Genomic DNA, 15,609 nt, shown 5'->3' on the forward strand with positions numbered 1-15,609 from the left:
TTTTCACTATTGTCTTATAGATATCTGATGTGTACATGAACTACTTTCTCATATTACATTGTTCTTCTAGGATTGTAATTGGATTACAGTCCTTGAACAGAAATAAGCTCAACAATAAAGAATTCTCTGGGGAAAAAAGAACAGCTATGATTTTATTTAATCATTTGGTTGGGGGAACCACTTGGTTAGGTGCCATCAACTTAGGTCCAATCCATGGTGACTGTATGGAAAAACACCTGCCATCTCAACCTGTGAGAATCTATAAGTCTTCTAAGGCATTCCTGCCTCTTGATGTCATCCATTGTTCTTTTCTGCTATTTCCCTCAACCTTCCCAACCATAGTTGTTTTTACTAGTTTGCTCACATGACATTCCCTAAGTATGTGAGGTTTTGGTTACTGAATGTTGCTTAATGGAGACAATCAGTCTTTATTTGGTTCACTAAACATGCTGGTTGACATTTCCTTTGTCTTCTTAATATTTAACATTTATCCAGATTTTTCACTTTCCTTTTAACTTTCAGTTAACAAACTAATGTTATCTCTCAAACTGTTTTGGCCTTTAACTTTCATTCCATCTGTCATCTCTTCCAATCTTGCCATTCTTATAGTCTATTTGCTGTGTAAATTAAACCGATTACTTTCACTTTATCATGATATTCATCTGAATAGTGTTGATATTTGAAGTGATAACTTCAACAGATACTTGTATTTCATTTAGTGTTTCACCATGGTATTCCAGTTGGAACTAAGATCTTTTTGTAGTCCACTTTTCCATCTTGCAGGAAGTTATCCGAGTAGGCGTGTGTAATTGTAGGACCACCATGTCACTTTTGTTAGGTAAATGTTCAGTGTGCCCAATCCATTTTTATTTCAACTTTAATGCCATTTTTATGACAAATCCGAAATTAGTCCATTGTAAAAATCAAACAGATATGGGGACAATATGCATCTATCTCATTTTCTTCTCAGTTCTGAACAACTCCTCCAAATTCAGATTTGATAGTAGCTTCTTGTTCTGTGAACAAGGTACTGTGAAGATTCCTTGGAAGAATTATGGAATATTCTGACATACCTATTACTCTTAATATAGTCCACATTCTGGCATAAATCCTGCACAAAGGTCTCACTATAGTCAATAAATCACAGGTAAATCTTATACATTTGCTTGCTCTCCCTATCTCTACCGCATATGATCTTATGTCCCTCTGCCTTTTCTGATACCTGCATATTCATCTAATCTCGATACATGGTTCTATTCTTCTTTGTAAGATCTTAAGCAAAGCTTAACTTAAGCTTGCATAAGGAATTTCAGCACGTATGCTTGCATTTTCCTTTTTTGGGAAAATTTACTCCAGTCCTCAAAAGAACAGCAGCATCACCAGAACCATAAATTCTGCCACCACCACCACCACCACCACTCTGGGACATTAGCATGACCTGATCGTAAAGGCTTCTGAAGAGTGGTAAGATATTTACTCTAGGTCCAAAGTCCCTTGAGGATGGAATAAGGATGAAGGCTACTTTTTTTTCCTTTTAGCGTATGTGTCTGGAAGAGGTTTCCCATAATAGTGTAGAAGGAAGAAGAGGGCTGAAATTAGGGAAAGTTTGTCTGGGCAGATTATTATGTCAGGTTGGGAGAAGACAAGTTAGACATCTTGTACATTTCCTCTCTTCTGGTTATTCCCTCATTTAGCTGAAGTGTGGTAATCATCCTGGCCTACTCTCTAGCTTGCTGGTCCTGTTGTTAAAGTCAGATTTGTGAACAGTAAGATTCTCCTCATCCTTGATTTGATTGTGAATGAAAGGACTACCCAGGTACAACTGAAGGCTGGATCAGAGAGCTGGCTATGTTATTCTTGACTAGTAAGCCCCCAACGTGTGGGAATGGCAAAAAATCTTGCTCTCTCCAAGCTTCCCATTCTTCTCAAGTACTTGTATTTTACATTTGGAACAGATTAGATTCAGTGAACTACTGCACAACCTGCTGTACAACAACCTGAGTTGAAAAGGGTAATTTCAGACTTGGTGCTGAGAAGAGCCCAAAAGGGGAATTTCCATGCCAAAACCACCATGGTTGGCGCAGCTCAGGGTTCTGTGGCAGCCTTGACAACTATGGGTCTGCCCTACCTTGTCACTGACCTAATACATGTGGTGGGACATATTTCAGTTTTTGCAGGGAGGGTCCCACTAGAAAGGAGAATGGAACTCTGAAGTTGAGGGAGCTGTTCCCTTGCCATGGTAGAACCACTTCCTATTGAGATTTAGAGTTACAGCAACTATTCCTCTCTGTGGGAAACCCTAGGATAGTCCACCTTGGAATGAATAGATCCCAATGTGTTCCAGAAAATTCTAGATTTTCTAGCTAACATGGTAGATACTCCTGTGAAAGGTCTTGGTTGTTCTGTAAAATGCAGATATGATTTGAGCAACTGACATGATGAAGCAGTTTGGAAGGCTGTTATAATACAGATGGAGGAAAAACATATCAAATCTGATTAAATACTAGTAACAGCTCATTACTGAAGCCTACTATATGGCAGGGATGGAGGTAAAGAAACAGAATTTCTTTCAGTGGTTTGGGGCCTTCTTAGAATGGCCCAGCATAAGATTACATAGATCCTTGGTAATACATTGTGACATGTTGGCTTTGAGGATAAAATCAATTATATTTGTCATGACTTAAGACTCAGCAATTCTGGCAGTTCAATTTGTAAAGATAAGTCTTTTTATGACTTTCATTTGTTATGTTCTGATGACAAGATGCTTGGTAGAGATTGATCTGCTTACTTGACCCTACTACAGCTTATTACATCTGGCAGGGTAAGAGTACTTGGGTGAGTTCAGGAGGTTAGACAGACAGACAGAAACTATATTTCGGTCACTGACCAATAAAAAAGAGTTCAGGAGGTTATAAACTACTTAAGAGATGTCATGTTTCTCCTTCTGATTGTATGCATTAGCTCTACTTTTACACCTTTATTGTTAAAATATTATTTTAGATTCTGAGTATTAATTTAAGAGTTATAGTTTAGTGTTAATAATATTAACACTTATTGCTGCCCAGAACTGCATTAGTGAGATAGGTGACCATATGCGTAGATTTAAAAAATAAATGTTTTGTCACATAATAGTCTATTTGCATTTTAAAAGTAACATTGGTCTGATGCTTTTCACTCTGAATATTCTTTGATGTGTTTGTCTTTTTTTTTTTTATGCTGGTCATTTAAATAAAGTTTGACTTTACATTCAATGAAGGAGTGGGCCTTCATTCACAAAGACTATGGTAAAAAACAAACTTGGATCCAGATCTGAATAATTATAGCCTTCCCTATTCCTTTCCTCCATAAGGTTTAACATCCACATTAAGCTGTTCAATGAGATAATTCAGAAATTAGAGTAAAATATCATCAGTATGCTGCTGACATACAACCCTCTTGTTTTCATAAGATCCAGGGGAAGAAGCGAAAATGGTGAATCAATGCTTGGCCACAGTATATGAACTGGATGACCGTCAAGAAAGCTCAATCCAAACAAGACAGAGATGCTATTGGTAGGTGGTTTATCTGTCTAGGTGAGTGATGTACAGCCTATTCTAAAGAGACTGCACTCCTCCTAATTTGGGAAACTTCTATATCAATCTATATCTTATGCCTTTAATTACATAAGATATAGAAGTTTCTATATAGAAACTTCTATATCTTATGTAATTAAAGGCATAAGTGTGCTATGTGCATGAAGTATCTTTTCTTGGCTTATGTTGCTGTGCCAGTTATAGTGCTATTTTGACAGAGACAGCCTCGCTATGCTAATTCATGCCCTGGTAATTTCTTATGTAAATTACCGCAATGTGTTTTATATGATGCTAATCTTCAAGGTAGGCCAAAAACTTCAGTTAGTATAAAATAGTTCAACAAGAGTATGAATTGGAACTAGCACTATGAACATAGTACACTGGTCTTATACAATTATTAGTAGCCCCAATTTGCTTGTGGTTCCAATTCAAGGTATTAGTAAAAATTTATAAAACCTTTCATGGTTTGAGACCATAATGCTTGAAACAACAGTCTTAATTATATGTTCCCACCCATCATCTTCAGGGGCTCTGCTCTGGATGCCCTTTATGCCAAGATGTGTCCAGCATCTACCTGGGAATGGGCCTTTTGAGTGGAAGATCCATCTCTGGAAAAGCATTCTCAGTGAAATACACTTGGTACTAACTTTTTTTTGGTGCCAAATAAAGACATTTTTATTTTTCTAGGCATTTTAGTCATCTTAATCCATATGGTGAATACATGATTAATCTAGTAATTGAAACAGTTACCCTTTTTAACTATAGCTATAATAATCCCCAAATCGGAGTTAAGAGACAGGGCTGGATACATACCAAGTTGTACTTGGTTCCCACCAAAATCAATTAACCTTATAATAATAGTATGTCCCACAGTATTTGTGTTTCAGTGTCATCAAATAAGATTGCTGCTCCCAGAACTGTCTGCCTTCAAAAAGGCCACTTTAAAACAAAATGAAGTAGGTTTCAATTGAAAGAAGTGATCCAGTTACTTAGAAAGCACTCCAACTGAATGCAAAATATGGTCTGTGGAGGGGAAGAAACAAATTCAGAACTGAGGAACTGGATTATTCCTTACCAATTTTAAGATGTTTATGCACTCTTAGTAAACCATAGGCTTACACTAAAACCCTTTTTTACAGTTCTTGCACAGTGAATTAGGCAAGTTACTATTGCATTTTAATGCCACAAGCATGTTTCAGATAGTTGCATAATTCTTTGTACATTTCATATAATTGAATTTTTTAACCAGTTTGACAAATTCAGATAGTTTTGATGTACTAAAAAAAAGGAATTCTAATAAAGACTGTCATACTCACCCGAGCTCTGTCATGCCATCTACAAATTCTTTCTTACTGAACTCACACTGAGTCGCTGCCCGGAATTTCCATGCTATGACCAAAACACTGATACTAGCAGGGTCCAGACTTAAATCATCACAAAATTGCTGAATTCCATCAATCCCAATTTTATTGTCATCCTGTGGGTCTGTATTTAAAACAAAACAAAACAAGATGTTATATTTTACATTAAAGATGTGTAACCTTTTCATAATCATACAATGTTGTTCTGATTTCTTAAAACTATAACTTAACTTTTTTAAAGTTTCAAATCTTACTGCCTGAAAAATATAATCATGTAAATCAGGCCAGAAAAGGAGTTAGTGATTCTATATATATGGAAAAGATCATTTCACTTAAAATTGTAGCAATTAAAGCAACAGTGTTGATATTTAAAACAACTGCCCAATGTAAAACCTATGGATCTATTGTGGCTTTCTTCCAATATGAGCAAGTAAATTTAGATGAGAAAAATACGTTACTTTTTGCTGAGGTGAAAAGCAACAGTTCTGAGATTGATTAGGGCTTAGAATCACTGTTGATGAAATTCTTACCCCTTATTATTTTCAACAAAAAGTTCCTGTCATTTTAAGCAACATAAGTCTCCAGTGGATTAATAGGCAGGCTTCTATGTTTCTCCACATCACATCATCATTCTTTAGGCACCAGCCGTTTAAAAAAAGACACCTCTTTGTACATTCTATACTTTTGAAATATTACTTGTTTATCCCAAGTAGAGCATTGTTAAGAATGCTGCCAGAGATTTTCCAATCAACTCCCCCCCTCAAAAAAAGTTATATTCTCCCAAGGAAAATAGCTAAATGTTTGGAAAGAATTCCTGCTTCAGTTCATCTATTTTGCCTTTTTCCCCTTATGTGGCAAACAGGTAAAAAAGGTAATACTCATTCTTTCACCACACATCACTGCATGGTTAACCTAACTACTACAGCTGAAATTAACAAGAAGTGGCATGATAGAAACAGACCAAAATAGATTTAAAGTGCGAGTAGAGAAACAGATATGAGTTCCCAGGCTTTTTTAATGATACAAAGAAAAAAAAATGTCTGACTTCATATGCAACAGGAAATAGCAGGAGAGAAATACTAGTAATACATAAACAAAGCAGATGTAGGTACAAGTGGCAGAATGTGAAAGACATTTGTTGAAATATTCAAAGAGAGAGGAACAGAGATGGTGAAAACAACAGGCTTGCAATAAACCTAAGGGGTGTGAATACAGTAGAAATGGGTTGTGAATGTGTAGAACACAAAGAAGACATGAATATGAGAAGAGGGGGAAATGGTTTTATCAGAGTGGATTAAAAATATTTTTAGCTACTTTGGGAGTTGCAGACAAATGCTATGAAAGCACCCTCCAAATCATCTTTTTGCCTTTAGATCTGAAGCACTTAGCAGCCCTGGTATATACTAAATCTGATTACAGATGAAGGATTCAGGATCAGGTTTCATGTAAGGTTATGTAACTGTAATTTAATTATCCAGTTCAATTAGTTATCCAGTTTAACTAGGGTATTTAAAAAAAACAACAACTGTGTTTTGTTTAGTTATTACTGTTATAATTTACAAAGTAACTGAAGGTGATTTGTTCATGAAACACTGGAGTTCATGGATGGGCAACCTCTCTTCACCAAGATTTTGGTGTTGCCCTTAGGGTCTTCATGTCCCATTTCCCATTTAAAATCTCTTAGATGCTTAGTGCCAAACAAATTGACAAATGGAAAACATCTAGAATAGTACAGTATATACTTAAGACCTATGGACGTGTTTTATATGAAGTTAGACTTCAGAAATATTTTATGTTTCTTTTTTAAATCAGATTTTCACATTTTCAAGTGTCATATTTAATGCCGATATGGATTCAATGTGTTTTTTTTCATTTACCAGATCTGTAGCAGTTTATTTTTCACTTTTAGAATATTGGGCACTAGTGGGAAAAGTATACCTGGCAGCATGTTGTCCTTTCTGTCCCTTTGTAACTTCTAAACCAGTAATGAGCAACTTTTTCAACCTAGAGGCTTCCCTTTTCTTTTTAAATATTTTTCATTCTATTGCATATTCAGAAAGTTGTTCTATCTGTCTATGATGGCTAGTGGTGGAAAATGATGCCCATTTTACTCCACAGCGGCTTAGTTTCTACCTTTAATTTAACGTTTTGAAAATCATGTCACTAAAATCAGCCATTTTCCTATCAAATTTCAGCAGCATGATCTCAGAGTGCTTGGATGGGCTACCAATTGGAGTCTATGTGTGAGAGTTAAGGTGAGAGTTCTCAGACCAGAGATGGCAGTTACACATTTAACATCTAACAACTACTTTGCTTTAAGGTCACCTGGTGCCAAACCAACAGTCTATTAATTTGGCAAAAAGAGCATGTTATGGGTTTAAACTTCCATGGTTAAAGGGTGGAATGGATCCCTTGCACTGACAGTAGACAATCTTTCATTTGGCTTCATTTGTGTTTGTGATGAAGGACCTTGCTTACTTAAGCCATATCTGTGGGACTTTTGCCAAGTACTAGCCTAGGAGCCTGCACTGGTCACTGACCATAACAAGGTTTGTTCTTGTTCTAGCCAAGGAACTGAGCTAAGCCATGCAAAGTTAGGTGGCCTTCAATTTACTGCCAACTCTTGGTCAGAGGAGTCTGACTGTAAGAATTACATGCAACCCCAGATGTGCTCATCCCCATTATAATTTTTTTAGAAACATCAGGCTGGTTACAGAAATAGTAATTTTTTTAACTTACATTTAAAAAAAAACCCTAACCTCATCTCTCTCTCCCTTTTAGCCACTCTCATTTTTTAGTACAGCCCTCAGTATACTTCTCAGAAGAATGAATATGCTATGCCTTGCATTAGAACTGCAATGAAACTATAAGAAAAATCCCAGATATTATCCTTTCTTCTGCCTCCAATATTGTTTCACAGAAAGCAATTTCAAACCTTAAAGCATCAAATTATTGCCAACACTTTTATGAAAAAGCCACCCTAAACAGTCTGTATGGAAGAAGTATATGAAAGAACTGATTTTCTATCTTCTCTTCTCTGAAGCAATATTTCTAAATATGTACTTTATATTATAAAACTTATAGTCTCTGCAGGCTAAACTTTCATGGATATTTCTTAATTTTCAAGTTAGAGCTATTCCAATATCAATTATTGTAATAAATTGTTATTTCAGATGTTTCATATAAGCATCTTTAGGGGTAACCATTACCATCACCTCTAATCACTTCCACTGCTCTGTGTGCTTGAAGCACTGATAATTACGTAAAGCCTCTAAAAGTACTTATTTGGGACAGAGGGAAGAAAGCATTCCATTAAAAGTTAGATGTCTGGGTAAGGCAGAATATGACTGACTGCACCTTTTATCTCAAAACAGAGTAGCCATATGCTCATAAGGAAAGTCTTAATAACATTTTCAAACATTCTCTTCCCATGCTAACCAACCGGGAATGAAATCCTATGGCACTTAAGTTTTAAGGAACAGTAAATTGCAAGACGTAAATGGTAGAAGATGGTTTGGGAATGCAAAGAAAATCATTTATAATGCTTTGAGAAATTAGTTTTGTTAGTTTACAGATTAAAATACATTGACAATTGCATCAAAGCACTAGTTAAGGGTAAACATCCCCACATATTGACCAGCAAGATAAGATAGAAACACTGATCAAATATAACAAAAGCAGTGTATCAGTCATTTGCACCCTAAGAAGTTATGACTTAAAAAACTTAACAAACTGGATTAAATAAGATAAAATAAATATAAAGTAAAATTGAAAGAGAATAAACTAAACCAAAACAGAAAAACATCACCACTCCAAAATTAGGCCGTCTTATGCCTTCTTACAAAAATTGCTATAGGTAAGAACTTAGTAATTCTATTGGTGATAGAAACATTTTGATCCGAGAGTAGGAAAGGAACTCTCTCCCCCTCATAAGAGATTGCATTTTTGTTAGGATATGTTAAAGGTATGCCTGCAAGCAAATTCCTGTAGAAAGGGGAAAGGAAAAATATATGACAGGGTCTCAGGTTCATTCAGATCACAAAGACAGCATCTCTTGGTGAATGGAATCCTACTGTACTTCCCACCTGGTACTGCAGAGGGTAAAGTGTTGAAATGAGGCAAAGAAAAGGCTATTCAGCATGTTGGTTAAACAAGATTGAATAAATAGCTTGCGGGTGTAAAAGGTTTCCAAGTTGGAACACAGCACTGAGAACTGGCTATAATACCCAAATCCTTCTGCCATGCAATGCCAAAGATTCTTCGACCGATTTCAGGTTTACCTCTAAACCTAGGGGTAGCAAAGAATAGAGAGAGAAGTTGCAACAGCCCGGGCCAACTACAATTTTTATTTTCTACCTTGATAAAATGTCATCAAGGAGAATTAATGGGGCCAATGAACCAATGGAAAACAAAAGTTTAAGCTAGTAGGAGAGTCAGCAAATGGGCCTCCAATGGAATCATACCAGTTTCCAGTGAAGATTAAAGTACTTGAGACATAAGAGTGCTTGTAAAAACCTACATTGGGCAATGTCTAAGGGCCTTGAATCATTATAGGGGCATACCTGTGCTAACATTTAATATATAGTTTTAATTTTAAAAAGCTTGATGGCAGCAAGTATACATCTACCCCTTTAGAAGGAAAAAAGCCCAGGATTGCCTTGGCACTATTGTTAGCTTTGGCAGACATGACACTAATTTGTTCCCACTTTCTGCTGACGGAAAGCACAACTTTCCTACAGTCCATCAATGACCTTTTCAAATCCTTCATCTTCAAGACAGGTACAAACTTGTATGATATGCCTTTACTAAGTTTGATATTAATGCTTTTTAAAAATATAACTCAATAAACTAATTCAGTAATACTAATGAACACATTTTCATTACTTTTGTCTGCTTAATGGAGATTTAAGATTATCCAAGTTATCCACCAACGGAAATAAGCCTTTATCCCTTTCCCTCTTGATGCATCTCCAAATCAATTTCAGAGATAGAGGACTCTCCAGATATGATGCACATGGAAGGAGATGCAGAGGAAGGAGAGCCAAAAGAAGCCTGTTCTTAGATGTATGATAGAAATTAAATAAGATGCAACTTTTATAATTTATTTCCTCAGAAATATGCTTGGAAGTCCAGTCTAACAGAAAAGAACTAGGATCACAAACTCAAAAAGATAACTGTAAGTGTGTAACATATAGGTTTTTTCCCTCACCAACTTTATATAAACATACACACACACACACACAGACATACCACTATCTGAATATGAAAAATATTGATAAGACTAAGCATAGATGACCACCTCTAAAAACATCATATATGATGATTAATTCACAACAGCCATACATGGATTATAAAAATAAACATGTAATAAAATTATTATTTTGTGGCACAAAATGTATAGCTGTATAGCCCAACGACTGAGGGATATCCCAGAAATGGAAAAGAAATAATCATGAATTTAAAAAAAACCCTGACTTGAGGCTGCAGATAACAAATGGGATTGAAAAAGTAACCCATTTACTAGATTTACTGATTTTCTAAACAGTTATAGAATACCGCCCCCCAAATCAAATCAAAGATACATTTTAAAGAACAGTTCAACAGTGAAATAGCTATAAATATTAATTGAGGCTGGTACGTTTTTCTCTTCTCTTTTTCTTTACATTCTGGCCATTAAAAAAATCAGTAAACTATATGTCAGTAATAAATAAACCACACTTCTTCCAGTTTGTCAATAAATATCCCTGTTGAGCAAAGAAAATCTGTTTAGAACAGGAATTGGATCAAGAGGAAGGGACAAGACAAACTATATTTTTGGGAAATAATTGTATTTGTGGATTTGATTGTTTTTTAATGCTGCAAGGGAAACAAGGGCATATATTCAGGAATTAAGATAACAGCAATGACATCTGTTAGGCATGAAAACCCTGTATGCCACACCATGGGCAAAGTACATTCCTACAAATAAGAACTTCTGAATTAAAGACTGAATCTTTTGAGAAAGCCAGGTATTTGCATGGTTATCTAGAAATATGCCTGTGTCTTAATATACAATATATTATTGTAGAATTAAAGAGTATTAAAAGTATTTGGTTATTCATTCATCCCATTTATATTCTGCCTCTCTTTGAAGAAGCTCAGAGACATATATGTGGTTACCTCTCATTTTATCGTCACAATCCTGTGAAATAGACAGGGCATAGAAAAAGTGACTGGTCTAAAGTCACCCAGTCAATCCAATAATTATGGTCCATGACTAGCTTATAATAAAAAATATAGTCAATGTAATTACAGAATTGTATGACTTTAGCATTCAAGTAGCTCTAGTTCTAGCTTTATAAACAGACCTCTATTCCTCAAAAATTAATTATGTAGATTTAAGCATCTGTCCCCTAATATTACAAGATCATGGTCAAGTGGGGATTTAACCCCCAATTTCAGTTAAATACATTAATCACTATACCATACTAAAGTACATAGTTAAATTATGTCATATAATTTTCTTTGACAGTGTGATTAAAAACTCCCTCTGTGATTTATTCCTTGTAATTGCTTTACTAACTGTCTCTGAGGCAACAGAATTCTTATATAAAATGTTTGCAGCAATATGAATTCAAAAGCAGAATTAACAATGGAGTTTCAATAAAGTTTCCAGAGAGATTCTTGTGGCTGAAAATTATTTCATAAATCAGGCATCCATACAAGAAATTATCCAACTTTTTACCTGGACTAGATCTTTAAAAGAAAATACTTATTGACAAGAAAAATTATACAGGTAGTCCTCGACTTACAACCACAATAGGGACTGGAAAATTCATTGTTAAGTGGTATGATCCTTAAGCGAGGCATCACATGACCACAATTTTATGACATGTTTTGTGACAGTCATTAAGCAAATCACACAGTCATTAAGTGAATCACAGAGTTCCCCATTGATTTTGCTTGTCGGAAGCTGGGAAAGTTGCAAATGGTGATCACATGACCCCCGGGATACTGCAACCATCATAAATACATGCCAGTTGCCAAGCACCTGAATTTTGATCATGTGACTGCAGGGACACTGTTACGGTCATAAGTGTGAGGACCAATTGTAAGTCTCTTTTTTCAGCACCGTCATAACTTCAAACCTCGCTAAATGAATGGTCATAAGTTGAGGGCTACCTGTAAATAGGAGTAGGTGTTCCTTGTTAGAATAAGTCCCATGGAATGCTGTGCATTAACTGTTTCAACAATGCTTTCAGGGGAATGTGCTGCTCAATATTGACTGAAATGCACATGTGGACATTGCATCTATGAGCATATTCAATGAAAACAGTGCAATAAATTTAAGCAGCATTCACATTTTGAGGAGCATCCAATTTATACTTGTAGTGCAAGCAGGTGATCCAGAACAGGAAATGGATTACAATAATATAGTTTAATTATACCACACAATGACAGTGCAGAACCTACTGTATATAGAACAGGTCACATCTAGTCAAAACATGTAGTTAGTTTGCTCTTCTCTATACACAGTAGTTTTATTTATTAGTGCCCAGATGATTATATATTTTAAATTAAAACATCTTTATATAGAATGTTGTAAGAAACAAAGAAGAGAAACAGCTTTACATTTAATAAATTACACTTACTAAATACACACACACATACACACACACATATAGAGATATCACTACACTCATGTTTATAGCTTGATACTATTCATGCTTACCTAGAACTAAGTCCCACTATGTTCAGTAGGACTTACTTCTTAGTAAGTATATTGGGACTGTAGCCCTTTTTTCTCCTGAAGGTGTAAGCTGAAGTGGAAATCAAGCTCAAAGGAAAACGTGAAGAAATAAACCTTACCTTTGTACCTGTTATACAATTGTTCTAATTTCTTTCTGTCTATTGAAATTTTCATGGATTCTTTGTAGTACAAGTCTGGATTCTGGAAGTAGTTGTCTGTTGCCACTTCTAGTTTCCACTCATTCTGCATTAAGCAGTATATAGCAGTCCTTTCACCAGCCTGGGTAACTGCCATAAACTGGCGGACCTTGTCCTTCTGAGCCGATTTAAGCTTATGCTTTGGGATGCAAAAGAAGCAGGAAAGCCAATGAAGCTAATCCAGACGTTTGTTTCAGAATTCTACTAAAACTGCCTGTCTTTAAAAAATATTGTATTCTTTTTTGGGATAATAAAATTTCATTCCAGAAAAAACAAATATATCTTATTTCTTTATAGTAAAAGACACAATTTTCTTCTGTAAACTGGAAAATTATCTGAATATGTATATATTTTTAACACACAAATTAAAAATCTGAGGGCAATTCATTTCAGTCTTAGATTTATGTCTCTAGATATGTAATCAGGTTTCCATGTAAAAAGATACAACTTTTTACACAGTGGCTTTCCATTAAATGCATACAACATTCAGTGAAAGAATATTTAAAATGGTAGCCCTACAATAAATAAACTAAAAGTAAACCATTCCTTATTATAATATGAATATGTGATTGATTATATTGTGATACATTGAGAAGTTTAAAGCTGGAAACTTATACACAATTACTTTGGAATAAATCCCTGAATGTGCCTTATTCTGAATAGTCATGCACAGGATTATACATTAGTTGCCATATAAGTGTTGCTGCAAATAAAAAAAGCAATTTCAGGAGTAAGCACGTCATAAATATTGCTTTACATTATACAAGTAGCAACTTTTAAATATGCCCTCTAAAAACACAGCCAAGGTAAAATAAGTTCAATGTATAATTTTATACAGTAGTTTCTATTTATGTTTCGGTTGCATTTCTGGAAATTAATAGGGCCCTGAAATATCTCTCAGTAAGATTAATATTATTTTCACATTTTAAGGACACCCTTCAACAAAGCATTTCTCTCAATATACAAATCATTTTAGAATTAAGAAAATGCAAAAATGTCAAGTATAACTTGGCCTGCATAACTATATATGATACTTCATTCCTGAGTCTAAATAAATTGCATAAAAGATGTGTGAAGCAGTCTTGAGTGCAATTATGTTAAAAAAAAGACATCCCACTAAAATGAAGATCCTTTGTTTCTATATTTGCCAGGCAGAGACAAGAGTTAACCTTTTTTACGTTCTCTTAAAGCTTAACTAAAGAATATATGTTTTCTTCTTCCTCTAACAATTCCTAATTCTCTTGGGGGGGAAACGGGAGTGAGTCAAAAAGGCTTGCAAGACATTAGAATGGGAAGTTTAGAAAAAAGGAGAGGGAGTTGCAGTTCCAGGTGTTAAAATGGGGCTCGCTTCCAACTAGGGTTCTTCTTTTAAACTTTGTTCCCCATCCAAGATGCCACTCACCTAAAGGGATGTCAGTGAAAGAAAAGTGGCGGAGGCAGGGAGAGGGTTGGGGACCAGAATAGCGAAGGAGCGATTTCGCCGTGTGAAAGGCAAAGGAAAAAGGCAGCGGAACAGCCAGAAATAGAGTTAGAGCTACTTCCTCCCTGGGGGACTCTTCCCTGGCCTACAGGCTGCCCATTTAAGCCCAACTCCTGACAGAACAGGTGAAGGCTTCCGGAGGGACCCCCGGGGGGGGCGGTCTCGGCCGGTCTATAAAAAGCGAAAGAGAGAGAAAGCCTGGGCGAGGGGAGCCCGGGAGGAGGGTCGGGCGACAGCCACCTGCCAGCTTCTCCCCTGCCCAAAAAAGGGAAAGGTACGTGGCGAGGGTGGCGGCGCTTCCCCTGCCCAGCCCGGGGCTGCTTCCCCGCGGAGCCCCCGCCCCAGCCGCCCTCCCGTCCCTGCGGCCGCGGTACGCCTCGCGGAGGCTCCCTGCGCAACTCCCTCGCAGCCCCGGCGCGCCCGTTGCCCCCTCCCTCCTTCTCTCGCTCGCGACCTCCCTGACGCGGCGGGCGGGGAGGGGGCGCCCGGGAGGAGAGGGCGCCCGCCGCTCTGCCCTTTGCTCGCGGGCGGAGGCGGCTCTGCTCATCCCGCGGGAGGAGCCTGCCTCGCCGCTCCCTCCGCCTCCTCTCCGAGCGCGCGGAGGGGGAAAGGGGTCGCTCCAGGCGGGGAAATCCACCCGGCCCCCCACCCACCTACCATTTTATCAGCAGCGCTTTCGCTCAACTTCACTCGCCAGCGCGGCCGCTGCCGCCACTATTGCCGCCGCCGCCGCCGCCACTACGGCGTGTTTCTGCGCACGCGCGCACCGGGCCGACTTTCCCTTCACCCTCCTCCTCCTCCTCCTCCTCCACCCCCCCCCCACTCGCGGGCTTCAACCGCCGGCCACCGTCCACACGGTGCGGCTTCAGGAAGACCCACCGCGCCCTGTTCTTCCTTTTCACTCGCTCCTGCTGGAAGGAACGGGTTATCCCAGCGGGGCACCGCCTCGACGGGGAGGACGCGAAGGAGAATCACCGGGGCCCAGCCAGAGCTAGAACTACGTTACCCATGAGACTCTCTGCCCTAACCCGCTGATTGCATAGATTTGTGTATAGACTCGTGCGTAGCATGTAGCTTCCGGTTTAATTTCATACAATTGTATGGCAGAAAACAGCGGAAAACTCTGCATTCTGATTCAGTTGTGATCGGACAGAAAAAGCAGCATATTTTCTCCACCCCCAAGTCTGAATGCTTGTGGTGGTTCCCCCCCACCGCACTTAATCAGCGGGGCGTGAGACCTCTGAATTCCGTTCAGCGCTAGAATTGGGCT

The 15,609-nt window shown here is 37.7% G+C and overlaps 1 protein-coding gene and 1 long non-coding RNA gene across 3 annotated transcripts in view; one reads left to right on the forward strand and one right to left on the reverse strand.

The window, feature by feature from the left end:
• Positions 1-5,030, forward strand: part of LOC148216446 (uncharacterized) — an 18,342-nt gene extending 13,312 nt beyond the window's left edge. Inside the window, exon 2 of the long non-coding RNA XR_015795405.1 lies at positions 3,449-5,030. This is a non-coding gene — a long non-coding RNA (uncharacterized LOC148216446). The remainder of the gene's footprint in view (positions 1-3,448) is intronic.
• Positions 1-15,143, reverse strand: part of DCUN1D2 (defective in cullin neddylation 1 domain containing 2) — a 25,223-nt gene extending 10,080 nt beyond the window's left edge. The window contains exons 1-3 of one of the 2 annotated variants that reach the window (XM_088136542.1): positions 14,997-15,143; positions 12,782-12,998; positions 4,889-5,057 (exon numbers count right to left, since the gene is read on the reverse strand). In XM_088136542.1, coding sequence (XP_087992668.1) covers positions 4,889-5,057; positions 12,782-12,998; positions 14,997-14,999 — 389 coding nt within the window. In that variant the 5' untranslated portion in view covers positions 15,000-15,143. Of the gene's footprint in view, positions 1-4,888; positions 5,058-12,781; positions 12,999-14,261; positions 14,881-14,996 lie in introns of those variants that run through there. The other variant, XM_007422959.4, reaches the window with a different exon arrangement.
• Between the last annotated feature and the right edge of the window lie 466 nt (positions 15,144-15,609).

This window comes from Python bivittatus, unplaced genomic scaffold, assembly GCF_059951505.1.
Source record: "Python bivittatus isolate LINGU-HERP-01145 unplaced genomic scaffold, Pbiv_v1 ctg000060_np1212, whole genome shotgun sequence".
NCBI lineage: Eukaryota > Metazoa > Chordata > Lepidosauria > Squamata > Pythonidae > Python > Python bivittatus.